This window comes from Pristis pectinata, chromosome 11, assembly GCF_009764475.1.
Source record: "Pristis pectinata isolate sPriPec2 chromosome 11, sPriPec2.1.pri, whole genome shotgun sequence".
Classification (NCBI taxonomy): Eukaryota; Metazoa; Chordata; class Chondrichthyes; order Rhinopristiformes; family Pristidae; genus Pristis; species Pristis pectinata.
In genome coordinates this window covers 60,647,282-60,666,472 of record NC_067415.1, presented here as the reverse complement: position 1 = coordinate 60,666,472, position 19,191 = coordinate 60,647,282, and the positions used below count along the sequence as shown (strand labels likewise).

The window sequence follows — 19,191 nt, the reverse complement described above, 5'->3', positions numbered from 1 at the left end:
ATGAGAGGTATTGATCGGGTAGATAGTCAGAGGCTTTTCCCCAGGGCTGAAATGGTGGCCACAAGAGGACAGAGGTTTAAGGTGCTGGGGAGTAGATATGGAGGAGATGTCAGGGGTAAGTTTTTTACTCAGAGAGTGGTGAGTGCGTGGAATGGGCTGCTGGAAACGGTGGTGGAGGCGGATACGATAGGGTCTTTCAAAAGACTGTTAGATAGGTACATGGAGCTGAGTAAAATAACGAGCTATGGGTAAGCCTCGTAATTTCTAGGGTAGGGACATGTTCGGCACAGCTTTGTGGGCCGAAGGGCCTGTATTGTGCTGTAGTTTTTCTATGTTTCTATGTTTCTAACCTGGAAAGAGTGTTAAAAAAAAATTACAAGGATGTTGCCAGGACTCAAGCGACTGAGTTATAGGGAGAGGCGAGACAAGCTGGGCCTTTACTCCTTGGAGCGTAGGACACTGAGGGGTGATCTCAGAGTGGTAGAGGACATAGTTTAAGGTTAGAGGTGAAAGGTTTAATATGAACCTAAAGTGTATCTTTTTTACACAGCAGGTGGTAGACATATGAAACCAGCTGCCAGAGGAAATGGTTGCGGCAGGTTGCTGCAGGTACAAGAGATACATTTAAGAAGCGTGTGGACAGGTACATGGTTGACAAGATTTCGGATGGATATGGGCCAAGTGCTGGGAAATGGAATTGGTTTGAATATACATCTTAGTCAGCATGGACAAGTATGGGCCGAAGGGCCTTTTTCTGTGCTATACATCTCTATGACTCTTAATAAACATGGAAGATACAAGAGGAGATATTAGTGGTTCCATGTTCTATGTTTATAAACTGTACTACAATCCCTCATCCATACTTGTCAGTTGTTTGGATATTTCTACTGGCATTCATTTTATATTTTAACCCCTTAAATGCCAATTACTGTCATCTGCCAGATGCCCAATCATCTACACCCACCACCTCCTTAACAATCTTCCCAGTCTTCCCTCCAACACCCCATCACCAAGAAAAAGATGCCTGATGCCCCCCACCCAGGCATGTGGGAACCTTGGGCACAGCTAACAATTTGCCTTTGCATTTTACTAGAAAGCTGATATTTTTTCCCAGTTCATTAAAATACAGTAGGAATTTTTTGTGAAGTTACTGTTTCACATAATGCTGGAGAATTTTACTTAATTTTATTAACACAGGCAGTCTAATTTTAATACTCAACACAATGGAGGTTTAATGCTAGAATATCAGAGACGTTATGGCAAAAATTCCCATAATTAATGGTGTCAAAATCTGTAGTTAATGAAAAAAATATTTATCTTCAGTTTATTCCTCTTCAGTTAATGAAAAAAAAATTCTTTGTTCTTGTCCTATTTCTATTGCGGTTGTCACATTTGATGGGGTGAGTGATTGACTTATTTCTGCCATTGCATCAATTCCTTGAATTGTAGTTGGGAGCAGGGAAATGCCCAGCACAAGGTAGTTGGTCCATTTCTCTGGTGTAAATTATCTGGTGTTTGACCAATAATTACCTACTGTTAGCATACGTGGATTTGGGAAGGGTGGAAAATCATGAACAATATTTCTACTAGTTTTCAGTTCAGGGTATTACATGTGTTGTACACACTCCCTAATACAACTCTCAGTTGCTTCCTCAATGATCCCCAGGGATCTCATCTCCCTTTGAGGTTTGTTCTGCAGATAATCAATCTCTGTATGGAGAACATATGTTCCAAAACATATTTTATTAGTCTGAAGCATAGCTCCTTTTCCTAATCTCACAAATAATCTGAAGTAATATTCATTTTTAAGATTCTTTTTCATACCTTTATCCACCTTTTTTAATTCTGCAAAATCATTTCTGAAATATTTATTTTTGCAACTAAAAATCATTTTCTGCCTGGTCTATCCTCATAACACATGTCGTACATCATGGATTGGGCTTGTCGTTCTTTGCTGAACTCTCTCAGTATGAACATCGGACCTGAAACATTAACTGTTTCTTTTTCCACAGATGTTGCCTGAACTGCTGAATGCTTCCAGCATTTTCTGTTTTATTTTAGATTTCCAGCACCTGCAGCTTTTTTTTTGTTTCAATGGGTGCACTGTGAAACACAAGAAATTTCACCCCTGTTTAACTTCCACGAAAATAGTAAAATTCAACTCAGACACCGATTAATCTGGCAATAACACACAGCAGGGATTCACCTTATTCATTTGTATAATCTAAATAATGTTTATGTTTATACACAACCTTCCAGTTCCTCATAACTAATGCAATATTAATTTTTATTAACTATTGGGGCATTTTGTCAAGAAAAGTCTTGGCTGATGCAACTCATGAAGCATGCCTACAGATGCGAGGATATTATTTCACACCATCACCTCATTGGCTCAAATATTATTTTTATAGAAGAGCAACTGAAGACACAAAAACAAATAGTATTTGTACAAATCAAAATTAAAGAACAAGAGGCACAGGGACTGTATACTTGGTGAAAGGAGGCAGAGGGCAGTGATGAAAGGATGTTTAAAATAAAATCATAAAATGATGTACCTACTCAGCGGGTCAGGCCACATCCATGGGACAAGAAACAGAGTTAATGTTTCAGGTCAAAGATCCTTTTTATTTTAGATTTCCAGAATCTGCAGGTTTTAAAAATGTTGTTATTAGTTGTGGAAGGATGTTTTTCTGAGTGGAAGTCTGTGACTAGTGGTATAGCACAGGGATTAGTGCTAGGATCTTTGCTATTTGTGATACACATTAATGACTTAGAACATAGAACAGTACAGCACAGGAGCAGGCCCTTCGGCCCATGATGTTGTGCTGAATTAATTAAATTAGTAATTAAAAGCTTACTAAACTAGTTCATTCTGCCTACATGTCCATTCTCTGCATATTCATGTGCCTATCTAAGAGCCTCTTAAACGCCTCTGTCATATTTGCCTCCACCACCACCTCTGGCAGTGGATTCCAGGCACCCACCACTCTCTGTAAAAAAAATTTGCCCCACACATTGCCTTTGAACTGACCCCCTCTCACCTTAAATGCATGCCTTCTGGTATTAGACATTTTGATCCTGGGAAAAAGATACCCGCTGTCTACTTTATCTATGTCCCTCGTAATCTTATAAACTTCTATCAAGTTTCCCCTCAGCCTCCGTCGCTCAAGTCTATCCAACCTTTCCTCATAGCACATGCCCTCTAATCCAGGCAGCATCCTGGTAAACCTCTTCTGCACCCTTTGCAGATGACACAAAAATTGGATGTGTTGTTGATAATGAGGAAGGTTGTCTAAGGCTACAGCAGGATATAGATCAGTTGGAAAGTGGGTCAAGCACTGGCAGATTGAACTTAATCCCAACAAGTGTGAGGCGATGTATTTTGGGAAGTCAAATCGAGTTAGGACATACATAGTACATGGTAGGACAGTAAGGAATGTTGCTGAACAAAGGGACCTTGAGATTCAAGTCTACAGTTCACTGGGAATGGGAACACAGGTAGAGAGGATAGTGAAGAAGCTATATGGCATAGTTGCATTCATAGGTCAGGAACAGAATATAAAAGTTGGGATGTTATGTCACAAGGCACAGAGGGATAGGGTGCTAATGCAGGCAAATGGGATTAGAGTAGATGAACAAAAAAGTTGGCATGGACTTGGTGAGCCAGGGATCCCACTATGACTCTATGAATAAAAGAACATGAAGAAATAGCAAGGATATGATATTTCAATTAATGATGCCATATAATATGATAAAGTATCTCATAAAATGGAAGAATTGCAAACATGTTGAATCTTTTCAATTTTACACCTCAATAATTGCAATAAAAGCTTGTACAACAAAAGCAAGGAACTACCTGACCCTTGATGTTTTAGGTAAGGGTTTTTTAAAGAATTAAATGAATGTAATTTATGTTTTAGTTTTATTTAACAATTTATATTTAAACGTCCATCCATAAGGGACACATTGAAAACATTATAAAGCAAATTATTAATGCAAGGCTGTGATCAGAATAATAAGCATGTCTGAAGGGATTTGCATAATGAGTTTTTAAAACAGTGGGTATAGGAAAAGAATGAGGAGGAGGTTAAATGCGTGGTTGAGGGATTGGAGTAACGAGCAGGGATTCAGTTTTCTGGATCATTGGGGCCTCTTTTGGGTCAGGTATGACCTGTTCAAAGAGGATGGGTTGCACTTGAACCCCAGGGGGACCAACATACTGGCGGGGAGGTTTGCTAAGGCTACTGGGGAGAGTTTAAACTAGAATTGTTGGGGGGGTGGGATCCGTACTGGAGAGACTGGGGAAGAGGTGCTTGGCTCTAAAATAGAGAAAGCTTGTAGTTGGTACGAGAGGGAGGATAGGCAGGTGATAGAGAAGGGACGTGTTCAGACCGACGGTTTGAGATGTGTCTATTTTAACGCAAGGACTATTGTGAACAAGGCGGATGAGTTTAGAGTTTGGATAAATACTTGGACCTATGATGTGGTGGCCATTACGGAGACTTGGATGGCTCAGGGACAGAAATGGTTACTTCAAGTGCCGGGTTTTAGATGTTTCAGGAAGGACAGGGAGGGAGGCAAAAGAGGTGGGGGAGTGGCACTGTTGACCAGAGATAGTGTCACGGCTGCGGAAAAGGTGGATATTGTGGAGGGATTGTCTATGGAGTCTCTGTGGGTGGAGGTTAGGAACAGGAAGGGGTCGATAACTTTACTGGGTGTTTTTTATAGGCCGCCCAATAGTGACAGGGTTATTGAGGAGCAGATAGGGAAGCAGATCCTAGAAAGGTGTGAGAATAACAGAGTTGTTGTGATAGGGGATTTTAATTTCCCAAACATCACAAGATCACAAGATCACAAGATAAGGGAGCAGAAGCAGGCCATTCGGCCCATCGAGTCTGCTCCAAGGAAAAGGGAAAAAGAAATGGGGTGGGAAAAAAAGAGAGAGAAAAAAAAACTATTCTAATCCCATTTGCCAGCCTTATCCCCATATCCCTTGATACCCTGACTATTTAGATATCTGTCTATCTCCTCCTTGAATACCCCCACTGATCTGGCCTCCACTGCTGTGCGTGGCAAGGAGTTCCACAATTTCACCACCCTCTGGGTAAAGAAACTTCTCCTCATCTCTGTCTTGAAACTGTACCCTCTAATTCTAAGATTGTGCCCTCTGGTCCTGGACACGCCCACCAAGGGAAACAGCCTAGCCACATCTACTCTATCCTTACCTGTCAACATTTTAAATGTCGCTACGAGGTCCCCTCTCATCCTTCTGTACTCCAGCGAGTACAGTCCAAGAGCCGACAAACGCTCATCATACTTAAGCCCTTTCATTCCTGGAATAATTCTCGTAAATCTCCTCTGAACCCTCTCCAACGTCAGCACATCCTTCCTAAGATGCGGGGCCCAAAACTGCGCACAGTATTCCAAATGAGGCCTCACTAGCGCCCCGTAGAGCCTCATCAACACTTCCTTACTTTTATACACTATACCTCTCGAGATGAATGCCAACATAGCATTCGCTTTCTTAACCACCGATCCAACCTGGTGGTTAACTTTTAAGGTATCTTGTATGAGTACCCCCAAGTCCCTTTGTACTACCGCACTATCAATCTTCTCTCCTTCTAGATAATAATGGAGTTTGTTAGGTGTGTTCAGGAAGGGTTCTTGACACAGTATGGAGATAGACCTACAAGAGGAGAGGCTGTACTTGATTTGATATTGGGAAATGAACCTGGTCAGGTGTCAGATCTCTCAGTGGGTGAACATTTTGGTGATAGTGATCATAATTCTATCTCCTTTATGTCAGCACTGGAGAGGGATAGGAACAGACAGGCTAGAAAGGTGTTTACTTGGAGTAAAGGGAATTATCAGGCTCTCAGGCAGGAAATTGGAAGATTAAATTGGGAACGGATGTTCTCTGGGAAAAGTATGGAAGATATGTGGCAAATATTCAGGGGATATTTGCGTGGAGCTCTGCATAGACATGTTCCGATGAGACAGGGGAGTCGTGACAGGATACAGGAACCGTGGTGTACGAAGGCTATAATAAATCTAGTCAAAAGGAAAAGAAAAGCATACAAAAGGTACAGAGAACTAGGTAATGTTAGAGATCTGGAGGAGTACAAGGCTAAAAGGAAGGAACTTAAGAAAGAGATTAGGAGAGCCAGAAGGGGACATGAGAAGGCCTTTGCAGGCAGGATCAAGGAAAACCCCAAGGTATTCTACAAGTTTGTGAAGAGTAAGAGGATGAGATGTGAAAGGATAGGGCCTATCAAGTGCAGCAGTGGGAAAGTGTGTATGGATCCGGAAGAAATAGCAGAGGTACTTAATGAATACTTTACATCAGTATTCACCACGGAAAAAGATCTGGGGGATTGTCGTGGGGACTTGCAGCGGCCTGAAAAGCTTGAGCATGTAGATATTAGAAAAGAGGTGGTGCTGAAACTTTTGGAAAGCATCAAGTTAGATAAGTCACCGGGACCAGATGAGATGTACCCCAGGTTACTGTGGGAGGTGAGGGAGGAGATTGTAGAGCCTCTGACGATGATATTTGTGTCATCCATGGAGACGGGGGAGGGTCCAGAAGATTGGAGGGTTGCGGATGTTGTTCCCTTATTCAAGAAGGGGAGTAGGGATAGCCCTGGGAATTATAGACTGGTGAGTCTTACCTCAGTGGTTAGTAAGCTGATGGAGAAGATCCTGAGGGGCAGGATTTATGAACATTTGGAGAGGTATAATATGATTAGGAATAGTCAGCATGGCATTGTTAAGGGCAGGTCCTGCCTTACGAGCCAGATTGAATTTTTTGAGGATGTGACTAAGCACATCGATGAAGGGAGAGCAGTAGGTGTTGTGTATATGGATTTCAGCAAGGCATTTGAACAGGTACCCCATGCGAGGCTTATGGAGAAGGTGAGGAGAAATGGGACCCAAGGGGACATTGCAGTGTGGATCCAGAACTGGCTGGCCCACAGAGGGCAAAGAGTGGTTGCTGAAGGGTCGTATTCTGAGTGGACGTCGGTGACCAGTCATGTACCCCAGCGAACTGTACTGGGACCCTTACTATTTGTGATTTTTATAAACGACCTGGATGAGGAAGTGGAGGGGTGGGTTAGTAAACTTGTGGATGACATGAAGGTTGGGGGTGTTGTGGATAGTTTGGAGGGCTGTCAGAGGTTACAGAGGGACATAGATAGGATGCAGAGTTGGGCTGAGAAGTGACAGATACAGTTCAACACAGATAAGTGTGAAGTGGTTCATTTTGGTAGGTCAAATATGTTGGTGGAATTTAGTCTTAATGGTAGGACTCTTGGCAGTGTGGAGGATCAGAGGGATCTTGGGGTCTGAGTCCATAGGACGTTCAAAGTGGCTGCACAGGTTGACTCTGTGGTTAAGAAGGCATATGGTGTATTGTCCTTCATCAATCGGGGAATTGAATTTAGGAGCCGTGAGGTATTGTTGCAGCTATATAGGACCCTGGTCAGACCCCACTTGGAGTATTGTGCTCAGTTCTGGTTGCCTCACTACAGGAAAGATGTGGAAGCCATAGAGAGGGTGCAGAGGAAATTTACAAGGATGCTGCCTGGAATGCGGAGCATGCCTTATGAAAGCAGGTTGAGGGAACTTGACCTTTTCTCCTTGGAGCGACTGAGGATGAGGGAGGACTTGATTGAGCTGTATAAGATGATGAGAGGTATTGATTGGGTAGGTAGTCTGAGGCTTTTCCCCAGGGCTGAATTGGTGGCCACAAGAGGACATAGGTTTAAGGTGCTGGGGAGTAGATATAGAGGAGGTGTCAGGGGTAAGTTTTTTTACTCAGAGAGTGGTGAGTGCGTGGAATGGGCTGCCGGAAAAGGTGGTGGAGGCTGATACGATAGGGTCTTTCAAGAGACTGTTAGATAGGTACATAGAACTGAGTAAAATAGAGGGCTATGGGTAAGCCTAGTAATTTCTAGGGTAGGGACATGTTCGGCACAGCTTTGTGGGCCGAAGGGCCTGAATTGTGCTGTAATTGTTCTATGTTGTTTGTTCTAAAAGAAGAAGGAAAAGGCTCTGACATAGTTATTATAATACTAGTCTAGCAGTAGGAATTCAAATGTCACATTGACAATCTGTAGGCAGCACTAAAAAAGTGCTGTTTGGGTGTCATAAATATCTGCATTAGTTCATTAATGTCATTCAGAGAAGAAGGTCTGTTCCCTCTCTCTGATGTGGCCTACATGTGACTTTAGTTCCACAATATGTAGCCCTGCTCCCTCTTCAGAGTAACAAAATCTGGACAAAAGTTGAGCTCATGTCAGTGTGGTCCATATCAATTAAAGATATATAAATCTTCGTTACTTTTTTGTAATTTTAGTATTATCCCAACAAAGATGGCCTTGTCTTGATGAAACTCCCTTTAAGTGTAGGGAAATATTTTATCCTTACAGCAGGGATAATTCTCTATCCTGTTGCTTGGCAGTGATACGCAGGTATCTTTGCAACAGCATAACTTCCAACTCACATGAATAGAGCCATAAGAAATCTGCTGGCTTCATCAAATATTTTGCTTCTTAGATAGAAAAAATGACATGATTTTGGCTTCAAAGGTGTTAAGGGACAGGCTCATGCAGAAATGTGACTCAGAGGCAACCAACTTACCTTGTCATGTCATCCTGACTCTGGAGGTAGTAATTAATGTGGTCCACCAAGAAACAGAAAAGACGACCATAAAGTGACTTTGCCAGAAGGTCCCGGTAAAAATTTGCCACATCCACTGTATGTCTCCTGAAAATCACATCTCCTTCAATGGGGTAAAGGAAAAAAATGTAAAATTATGTTCCTTTTTCAAATTTATAAAATAAACAATAACATATTAATAAATTCATGCATCAATTTACCTTTAAAATGGTGAATATCAGATGTTAAAGCTGAATTGAGATCATCCGGTGACACTTGCAGAATACCAGCCACTGAAAAACAATTTACTTTAAAATGAACGTTTACTGGCTCAGTTCAGAGCTTTTCATAGAAAGACTGTTAAATATTACATTTATTATTAGAATATGTTCAAAGCTCTTTCCACTTGTTATGATATCATCAATTATTTTCACACAATAAGTAAATGAATTTGTCTTATTTTATCTTGTGAAAAGCTGATGAGATGCAGTTTCCCACATGGACAGAGAGATATAATCAGCTAGGAGAATGATTGTTGATTGTTGTGTGAAAGGGAGTGAAAAACCTTAATTTTCTTTCTCAAGAAGCTGTAGAAAGTGAGTCAATTACATTATTCTTTGAGATAAAGGTGAGGCAGCTGAAAATAGAGATTGACTTGAATGGTGGAATATACTTAAGCAGATAAATTATTTTTTGGAAAGGACGAATGAGGGATAATCAGCATGGCTTTGTGTTGTGCATTGGAAATTGTACCTCATGAATTTAATTGAGTTTCTTGAAGAGGTATCCAAGAGGATTGATGAGGGCAGAGCAGAAGACGTTGACAAGGTCCCACATGGTAGGCTGGTCCAGAAGGTTGGATTGCATGGGATCCAGAGTGAGCTAGCCAATTGAATACAAAATTGGCTTGGAGGAAAGAGTCAGAGGATGGTAGAGGAGAGTTGTTTTTCAGATTTTTCAAATAGAACTGGAGAAGAGTTATAAGGAGAGACTGGGATGGTTTTCTCTGGAACTAAGGAGGCTGAGGGGTGATCTTACAGAGAGGGGCATAGATAAGATGGATTGTCATAGTCTTTTTTACAGGGTGGGGCAGTCTAAAATTAGAAAGCATAAGTTTAAGGTGAGAGGGGAAAGATTTAAAGGGGACATGAGAGGCATGTTTTTCACACAAAGGGTGCTGGGCATGTAGAATGAACTTCCAGAGGAAGTAGTAGTGGCAGGAACAACTATGATGTTAAAAAGACATTCGGACAGGTTTATGTACAGGAAAGCATTATATATGCTAAATGCAGGCAAATGGGACTAGTACAGGAAGGCACTTTAGTTGACATGGAGGAGTTGAGCAAAAAGGCCAGTTTCTGTGCTGTATAACTGTGACTCTATGAATCCTCCTAACCATGGGGAATCCAGCTCTAGATTCAACAGAATGGCAAATTGAAGGCTCCTCCTCTCTAGCTTGAATGTTACTGCCCAGATTTTGGTGAACTACAGGCATCAATCTTGGACCTGACATGCATTGAAATTTGAAAATTTGTCCTGGGCCAAATGCTAAACACAAAGTATTGCATTTCACACAGCTTTCAAATTTGGGTTTTGTTGACCTCAAAAGTGCATGTTTAGTCCATGTGATTGCGGGCTAATTTTATTAATCAGAACTAAAATCAGAATCAAAATCAGGTCAGGTTTGTTATCACCATCTTATATGATGTGAAATTTGTTGTTTTGCGACAGCAGTACAGTTCAAAATCCTAAGAAACTATAAATTACAAAATAAATAAGTAGTGCAAAAAAAATGAGGTAGTGTTCGTGGGTTCATGGACTGTTCAGAAATCTGATGGCGGAGGGGGAGAAGCTACTCCTAAATTGTTGAGTGTGGGTCTTCATGCTCCTGTACCTCCTCCCCGAGGATAGTAACGAGAAGAGGACATGTCCTGGATGGTGAGGGCCCTTATTAATGGATGTCATGTTGTTGAAGCACCGCCTCTTGAAGATGTCCTCGATGGTGGGGAGGGTTGTGCCTGTGATGAAACTGGCTGAATTTACAACCCTCTGCAGCCTCTTGCGATCCTGCACATTGGATCCTCCATACCAGGCTGTGATTCAACCAGTCAGAATGCTCTCCACTGTACATCTACAGAAATTTGCAAGAGTCTTTGGTGACATACCAAATCTCCTCAAGCTCCTGACAAAGTATAGCCTCTGGTGTGCAGTTTTTGTGATTACATCAATGTGTTGGGCCCAGGACAGATTCTCGGAGATTTTGACACCAATAAATTTAAAGCTGCTCACCCATTCTACCGCCAACCCCTCAATGAAGACTGGTGCATGTTCTCCCAACTTCCCCTTCCTGAAGTCCACAATCAATTCCTTGGCCTTGAGATAGATCAGCTGGTTGAGTATGAGGTTATTGTTGCGATACCACTCAAACAGCTGATCTATCTCACTCCTGTGAACCTCCTCATTACCATCTGAGATTTTACCAACAACAGTGGTGTCATCTGCAAATTTATAAATGGCACTTGAACTGTGCTTAGCTACACAGTCATGAACATAGAGAGAGTAGAGCAGTGGGCTAAGCACTCATTCTTGAGGTACAGAGACCCAGGTTTAGAAGCTTAGTAATTAATACTGAGGGGACAATGGTGTTGAACGCCAAGCTGTAATTGATAAACGGCAGCCTGACGTACATTTTGCTGTTGTCTAGGTGCTCCAAAGCAGAGTGGAGGACCAGTGAGATTGCATCTGCTGTAGACCTGTTGCAGTGGTAGGTGAATTGCAGTGGGTCCAGTTCCTTGCTCAGGCAGGAGTTAATTCTAGTCATGACCAGACTCCCAAAGCACTTTATTACAGTAGATGTGAGTGCCACCAGTCGATAGTTGTTGAGGCAGCTCACCCTGCTCTTCTTGGGCACAGGTATGATTATTGCCCTTTTGAAGCAGGTGGAAACCTTAGATTATAGCAGTAAGAAGTTGAAGATGTCCTTGAACACGCCAGCCAGTAGGTTGGAATGGGTTTTCAGTATCCTGCCAGGTACACCGTCACGGCCTGACACCATGCGAGGGTTCACCCTCTTGAAGGATGTTCTGACATTGGCTCCAAGACAGAGATCACAGGGTCACCAGATGCTGTGGGTATTCGCACAGGTGTGGTGTTATTCTCCCTTTCAAAGCGTGCATAAAAGGTGTTGAGCTCATCGGGGAGTGAAGGATCATTGTCACTTATGACATTAAATTGGGACATGGAAGTGTTGTGCTGTTTGGTAAGCTATTCAGCTGATCATGTAAGATTGCCAATGTAGGGAAGAATGACTGTGAGCGATAGCCAAAATATATGAGTACCTGATAGTGATCAAAGTGGAAGTATTTGGTTTTATATTCATGGCGTACTTCATTCTAATGAAAAGAAACATTTCATAATAAATATTTTGCCAAGAAAGTATAGTTTAACCTTGTCTTGGTGCACTATATTAATGCTGTGTGTAGCATTAACATGGCCATAGAACATAGAAGAGTACAGCACAGGAAGATGCCCTTCAGCCCACTATATCTGTGCCAAACACGATCCCAATCTAACTAATCCTCCCTGCCTGTACATGGCCTATACCTCTCTATTCCCTGCCTGTACATGCATCTGCCTCAAACATTGTTATCTTGTCTGTTTCTAACATCTCCCCTAGCAGCATATCCCAGCCACCTGCCACTCTCGATGTCAAAAACTTATCCCACACATTTCCTTTAAACTTTCCTCCTCTCACCTTAAATCTATATCCTCCAGTATTTGACATTTCTACCCCGAGAAATAGACTCTGACTATCCACCCATCAATGCCTCTCATAATTTTATATACTTCTATCAAGTTGTCCTTCAGCCTCTGATGCTCCAGAGAAAACAATCCAAGTTTGTCCAACCTCTCTTTATTGCTGATACTTTCTAATCCAGGCAACATCCTGGTGAACCTCTTCTGCACCATCTCTAAAACCTCCACAGCTTTCCTGTAATGTAGTTAGCAGAACTGTACACAATGCTCTAAATGTGGCTGAACTGAAGTTTTATACAGTGCAACATGACTTCCCTGACCAATGAAGGCAAGTATGCTGTATGCCTTCTTTACCATCCTCTCTGCACATCAAAGTACCTAAGGGTGCTGCCAATTGACCTCCCAAAATGCAATACCTCACACTTGTCCAGATTAAACTCCACCTGCCATTTCTCTTCCCAAATTTCAAACTGATCTATATCCTGTTGTATCCTTTGACAAACTTCCTCACTGTCCACAATTCTTTGTGTCATCGACAAACTTACCAGTCAGTCCACCAACATTTTCATATATATGCACACACATATGTCTCACAAACAACAGAGATCCAGCACTGATCCTTGCAGAACATCACTAGTTACAGGCCTCCAGTCAGAGAAAGACCCTGCCAATTTTGTATCCAAGTACTAAGTCACCATGGTTCCCATGTTCCTTAAACTTCTGGACCAATCTACCATGAAGGACCTTGTCAAATGCTTTACTAAATTCCATGCAGATTACATCCACTACCCTACCCTCATCAATCATCTTCATCACTTCCTCAAAAAAAGAGTCAAATTTCTGTGATGTGACCTCCCCTGCAGAAAGCCATGCTTACTTTCTCTAATAAATCCATGCTTTTCCAAATGCAAATAAATTTTGCCCAGAAGAATCTTCTCCAATAATTTGCCTATCACTGATGTAAGGCTCACAGGCCTGTAACTTCCTGGTTTGTCTCAGTTGTCCTTTCCGTTTAAAGGAACAGTGTCAGCTATCCTCTAGTCTTCTGGGACCATGCCTGTGGCTAGAAGATATAAAGATCTAAGTCAAGTCCCCAGCAATCTCCTTCCCAGCCTCCCTCAATATCCTGAAATAGATCCCATCAGGTCCAGAGGACTTATCCTCCTTAATGTTTCTCAAGAGACCAACACTTCCTCCTTCTTACTATCGACATGCCCTAGAATATCGACATACCCCTCCCTGATCTCACTATTCTTCTTGTCCTTCTCCATGTTGAATACCAACGCAAAGTTTTTGTTTTTTGGGTCGTTTCAGCGAACTTCGGACTACGGAGCAGCTAAGTTGTTTTTTCTCTAATTGGGAATAGTGGGGCAAGAATGTGCAAGCACTTGATGTAGGCGGTTAGTGCGTGAGCAGTTTAAAAAGAAAACCGTCATAACCAGTGGGCAGCGTTCAGAGTAGGCAATGGAGTGAGAGGGAGCAGAGTGATTGGGCTTTGGCTCAATGGGCTTAGATGGTAAAAGGGCGAGGCGAGGTAGGGGATTTGAGGAAAGGAAGTAGTATGAATGCGGTTTTCTGTGCTCGGTGTCAGATGTGGGAGGTCGTGGAGTCTCTCAGCCTTCAGGCTGGCTACATCTGCACCCGGTGTGTCAAGCTGTAGCTCCTAAGGGACTGTGTTAGGGAACTGGAGATGCAGCTCGATGACCTTCGTATGGTCAGAGAGAATGAGGAGGTGATATAAAGGATTTATAGGCAGGTGGTCACACCGGGGTGACGGGAGTCAGGCAAATGGGTCACAGACAGGAGGGGGAAGGGGAATAGTCAGGTACTAGAGAGTACCCCTGTGGCTGTACCCCTTGACAATAAGTACTCCTGCTTGAGTACTGTTGGGGGAGACAGCCTACCTGGGGGAAGCAACAGTGGCAGTGCCTCTGGCACAGAGTCCAGCCCTGTGGCTCAGAAGGGTAGGGAAGGAGACCGGAGGGCAGTAGTGATAGGGGACTCTATAGTTAGGGGGTCAGACAGGTGATTCTGTGGACACAGGAAGGAAACTCGGATGGTAGTTTGCTTCCCAGGTGCCAGGGTCCGGGATGTTTCAGATCGCATCCAAGAAACCAAGCAGAGGAAGGGAGAACAGCCAGAGGTCGTGGTACATATTGGTATCAACAACAAAGGTAGGAAAAGGGATGAGGTCCTGAAAAAAGACTATAGGGAGTTAGGAAGGAAGTTGAGAATCAGGACCGCAAAGGTAGTAATTTCAGGATTACTGCCTGTGCCACGCGACAGTGAGTGTAGGTATAGAATGGTGGATGTTAAATGCATAGCTGAAGGATTGGAGTGAGGGGCAGGGATTCAGTTTTATGGATCATTGGGGCCTCTTTTGGGGCAGGTATAACCTGTTCAAAAAGGACAGGTTGCACTTGAATCCCAGGGGGACTAATGTCCTGTCAGGGAGGTTTGCTAAGGCTACTGGGGAGAGAAATTTGAATTGTTGGGGGGTGGGATCCGAACAGGAGAGACTGGGGAAGAGGCATTTGGCTCTAAAATAGAGAAAGCTTGCAGACTGTACGTGAGGGAGGATAAGCAGGTGACAGAGGAGGGACGTACTCAGACCGATGGTTTAATATATGTCTATTTTACCGCAAGAACTATTGTGAACAAGGCGGATGAGCTTAGAGCTTGGATAAATACTTGGAGCTACGATGTGGTGGCCATTACAGAGACTTGGATGGCTCAGGGACAGGAATGGTTACTTCAAGTGCCGGGGTTTAGGTAGAACACTACAGCGCAGGAAACAGGCCATTCAACTCTTCTAGTCTGTGCCGAAACATTATTCTCAAGTCCCACTTACCTGCACCCAGTCCATAACCCTCCAGACCGCTCCCGTCCACGTATCCATCCAATTTATTCCTAAAGCTTAAGAGTGAGCCCGCATTTACTACATCAGATGGCAGTCTGTTCCGCACTCCCACCACTCTCTAAGTGAAGAAGTTCCCCCTAATGTTCCCCCAAACCTTTCCTCTTTCACCCGAAAGCCATGCCCTCCCGTACTTATCTCTCCTAATCTAGGTGGAAAGAGCCTACTCGCATTAACTGTGTCTATGCCCCTCATAATTTTGTAAACCTCTATCAAATCTCCCCTCATTCTTCTATGCTCCAAGGAATAAAGTCCTAACCTGTTCAATCTTTCCCTGTAACTCAACTCCTGAAGACCCGGCAACATTCTAGTAAATCTCCTCTGCACTCTTTCAATCTTACAAATATCCTTCCTATAGTTAGGTGACTAGAACTGCACACAGTACTCCAAATTTGGCCTCAACAGTGATTTATACAACCTCACCATAACATCCCAACTCCTATACTCAATACTTTGATTTATGAATGCCAGGATGCCAGAAGCCTTTTTTACAACCCTGTCTACCTGTGACGCCACTTTCAGGGAATTATGTATCTGAACTCCCAGATCCCTTTGTTCCTCCGCACTCCTCAGTGCCCTACTGTTTACTGTGTATGTCCTGCCTTGATCTGTCCTTCCAAAATGCAGCACCTCACACTTGTCCGCATTAAATTCCATCTGCCATTTTCTGGCCCATTCTTCCAGTTGGTTCAGGTCCGTCTGCAAGCTTTGAAATCCTTCCTCGCTGTCCACTATGCCTTCAATCTTAGTGTCATCAGCAAACTTGCTGATCCAATTTACCACATTATCATCTAGATCATTGATATAGACAACAAACAACAATGGCCCCAATACAGATCCCTGAGGCACACCACTAGTCACAGGCCTTCAGTCTGAGAAACAATCATCCACTACCACTCTCTGTCTTCTCCCACACAGCCAATTTTGAATCCAGTTTACAACTTCTCCATGGATACCTAGAGACTGAACCTTATGAACTAACCTCCCATGTGGGACCTTGTCAAAGGCCTTACTAAAGTCCATGTAGACAACATCCACAACCTTTCCTTCATCTACTTTCTTGGTAACATCCTCAAAAAACTCTACAAGATCCGTTAAACACGATCTACCACGCACAAAGCCATGCTGACTATCTTTAATCAGCCCTTGGTTTTCCAAATACTTGTATATCTGATCTCTCAGGACACCTTCCAATAATTTACCCACTACTGATGTCAGGCTCACTGGCCTGTAATTACCTGGTTTACTTTTAGAGCCTTTTTTAAACAACGGAACAACATGAGCTACCCTCCGGTCCTCCGGCACCACACCCGTGGCTAAGGACATTTTAAATATATCTGCCAGGGCCCCTGCAATTTCTACACTAGTCTCTCTCAATGTTCGAGCAAATATCTTGTCAGACCCGGGGGATTTATCTACCTTTATTCGCTGTAAAGCAGCAAGCACCTCCTCCTCTTTAATCTCTATATGTTCCATGACCCTACTGCTTGTTATCCTTCCTTCCATATCCTCTATGCCCATTTCCTGATTAAATACTGATGCAAAAAAAACTGTTTAAGATCTCCCCCATCTCCTGAGGCTCCACACATAGACGTCCACTCTGATCTTCTAGGGGACCAATTTTGTCCCTTACTACCCTTTTACTCTTCATATACTTGTAGAAACCCTTTGGGTTTACCTTCACATTATCTGCCAAAGCAACCTCATGACTCTTTTTTGCCTCCCTGATTTCCTTTTTCAGTATTTTCTTACTTTTTCTATACTTTTCAAGTACCTCATTTGTTCCTAGTTGCCTATACCTGCTATACACCTCTCTCTTTTTCTTAACCAGAGTACCCCCTATGCTTGTTAACTTTGCCTTTAATCCTGGCAGGAACATGCAAACTCTGCACTCTCAAAATTTCACCTTTGAAGGCCTTCCACTTACTGAACACATCCTTGCCAGAAAACAACTTATCCCAATCCACTTTTCCTAGATCCTTTCTCATTTCCACAAAATTGGCCTTTCTCCAATTTAGAATCCTAACTCAAGGACCAGACCTATCCTTATCCATAATTAACTTGAAGCTAATGACATTATGGTCACTGGACCCAAAATGCTCACCTACAAATACTTCTGTCACCTGACCTGTCTGGTTCCCTAATAGGAGATCAAGTATTGCATTCTCTCTTGTTGGTACCTCTATATATTGATTTAGAAAACTTACCTGAACACATTTGACAAATTCTAAGCGATCCAACCCTTTCACAGCGTGGGATTCCCAGTCAATATGTGGATAGTTAAAATCCCCTACTATTACAACTTTTTGTTTCTTACATGGGTCTGCTATCTCCCGACAGATTTGGCCCTCCCATTCTCTCTGACTATTGGGCGGTCTATAATAGAACCCTAATAGTGTGGCCGCGCAAAAACTGTTTAAACAAATGTTTCAGGAAGGACAGGGAGGGAGGCAAAAGAGGTGGGGGAGTGGCACTGTTGATCAGAGATAGTGTCACGGCTGCAGAAAAGTTGGATGTCATGGAGGGATTGTCTACAGAGTCTCTTTGGGTGGAGGCTAGGAACAGGAAGGGGTCAATAATTTTACTGGGTGTTTTTTATAGGCCGCCCAATAGTAACAGGGATATCAAGAAGCAGATAGGGAAACAGATCTTAGAAAGGTGTGATAATAACAGAGTTGTTGTGATGGGAGATTTTAATTTCCCAAATATTGATTGGCATCTCCATATAGCAAGGGATTCAGATGGGGTGGAATTTGTCAAGTGTGTTGAGGAAGGTTTCTTGACACAGTATGTAGATAGACCTACAAGAGGAGAGGCTGTGCTTGATTTGATATTGGGTAATGAACCTGGTCAGGTGTCAGATCTCTCAGTGGGAGAGCATTTTGGAGAACGTGATCATAATTCTATCTCCTTTGCAATAGCATTGGAGAGAGATAGGAACAGACAGATTAGAAAGGCATTTAGTTGGAGTAAAGGGAATTATGAAGCTTTCAGGCAGGAAATTGGAAGATTAAATTGGGAACAGATGTTCTCAGGAAAGAGTACAGAAGAAATGTGGCAAATGTTCAGGGGATATTTGTATGAAGCTCTGCATAGGCATGTTCCAATGAGACAGGGAAGTTATGATAGGATACAGGAACCATGGTGTACAAAGGCTATAATAAATCTAGTCAAAAGGAAAAGAAAAACTTACAAAAGGTTCAGAGAGCTAGGTAATGTTAGAGATCTGGAAGAGTATAAGGCTAACAGGAAGGAGCTTAAGAAGGAAATTAGGGGAGCCAGAAGGGGACATGAGAAGGCCTTGGTGGGCAGGATTAAGGAAAACCCCAAGGCATTCTACAAGTATGTGAAGAGCAAGAGGATAAGATGCGAAAGAATAGGATCTATCAAGTGCAACAGTGGGAAAGTGTGTATGGATCTGGAAGAAATAGCAGAGGTACTTAATGAATACTTTACGTCAGTATTCACCACGGCAAGGATCTGGGGGATTGTAGTGAGGACTTGCAGCAGGCTGAAAAGCTTGAGCATGTAGATACTAAGAAAGAGGAGGTACTGCAACTTATGGAAAGTATCAAGTTGGATAAGTCACCGGGACCGGATGAGATGTACCCCAGGCTACTGTGGGAGGCGAGGGAAGAGATTGCAGAGCCTCTGACGATGATCTTTGCATCACAATGGAGACAGGAGAGGTTCCAAAGGATTATAGGGTTGGGGATGTTGTTCCCTTATTCAAGAAAGGGAGTAGAGATAGCCCAGGGAATTATAGAAAACTGAGTCTTACTTCAGTGGTTGGTAAGCTGATGGAGAAGATCCTGAGAGGCAGGTTTTATGAATATTTGGAGAGGTATAATATGATTAAG

At 42.8% G+C, this 19,191-nt stretch overlaps 1 protein-coding gene across 1 annotated transcript in view; it reads right to left on the bottom strand.

The window, feature by feature from the left end:
- Nucleotides 1–19,191, bottom strand: part of myo16 (myosin XVI) — a 438,207-nt gene that overhangs the window by 117,583 nt on the left and 301,433 nt on the right. Inside the window, exons 18-19 of the mRNA XM_052025545.1 lie at nucleotides 8,880–8,951; nucleotides 8,641–8,782 (exon numbers count right to left, since the gene is read on the bottom strand). Coding sequence (XP_051881505.1) covers nucleotides 8,641–8,782; nucleotides 8,880–8,951 — 214 coding nt within the window. The remainder of the gene's footprint in view (nucleotides 1–8,640; nucleotides 8,783–8,879; nucleotides 8,952–19,191) is intronic.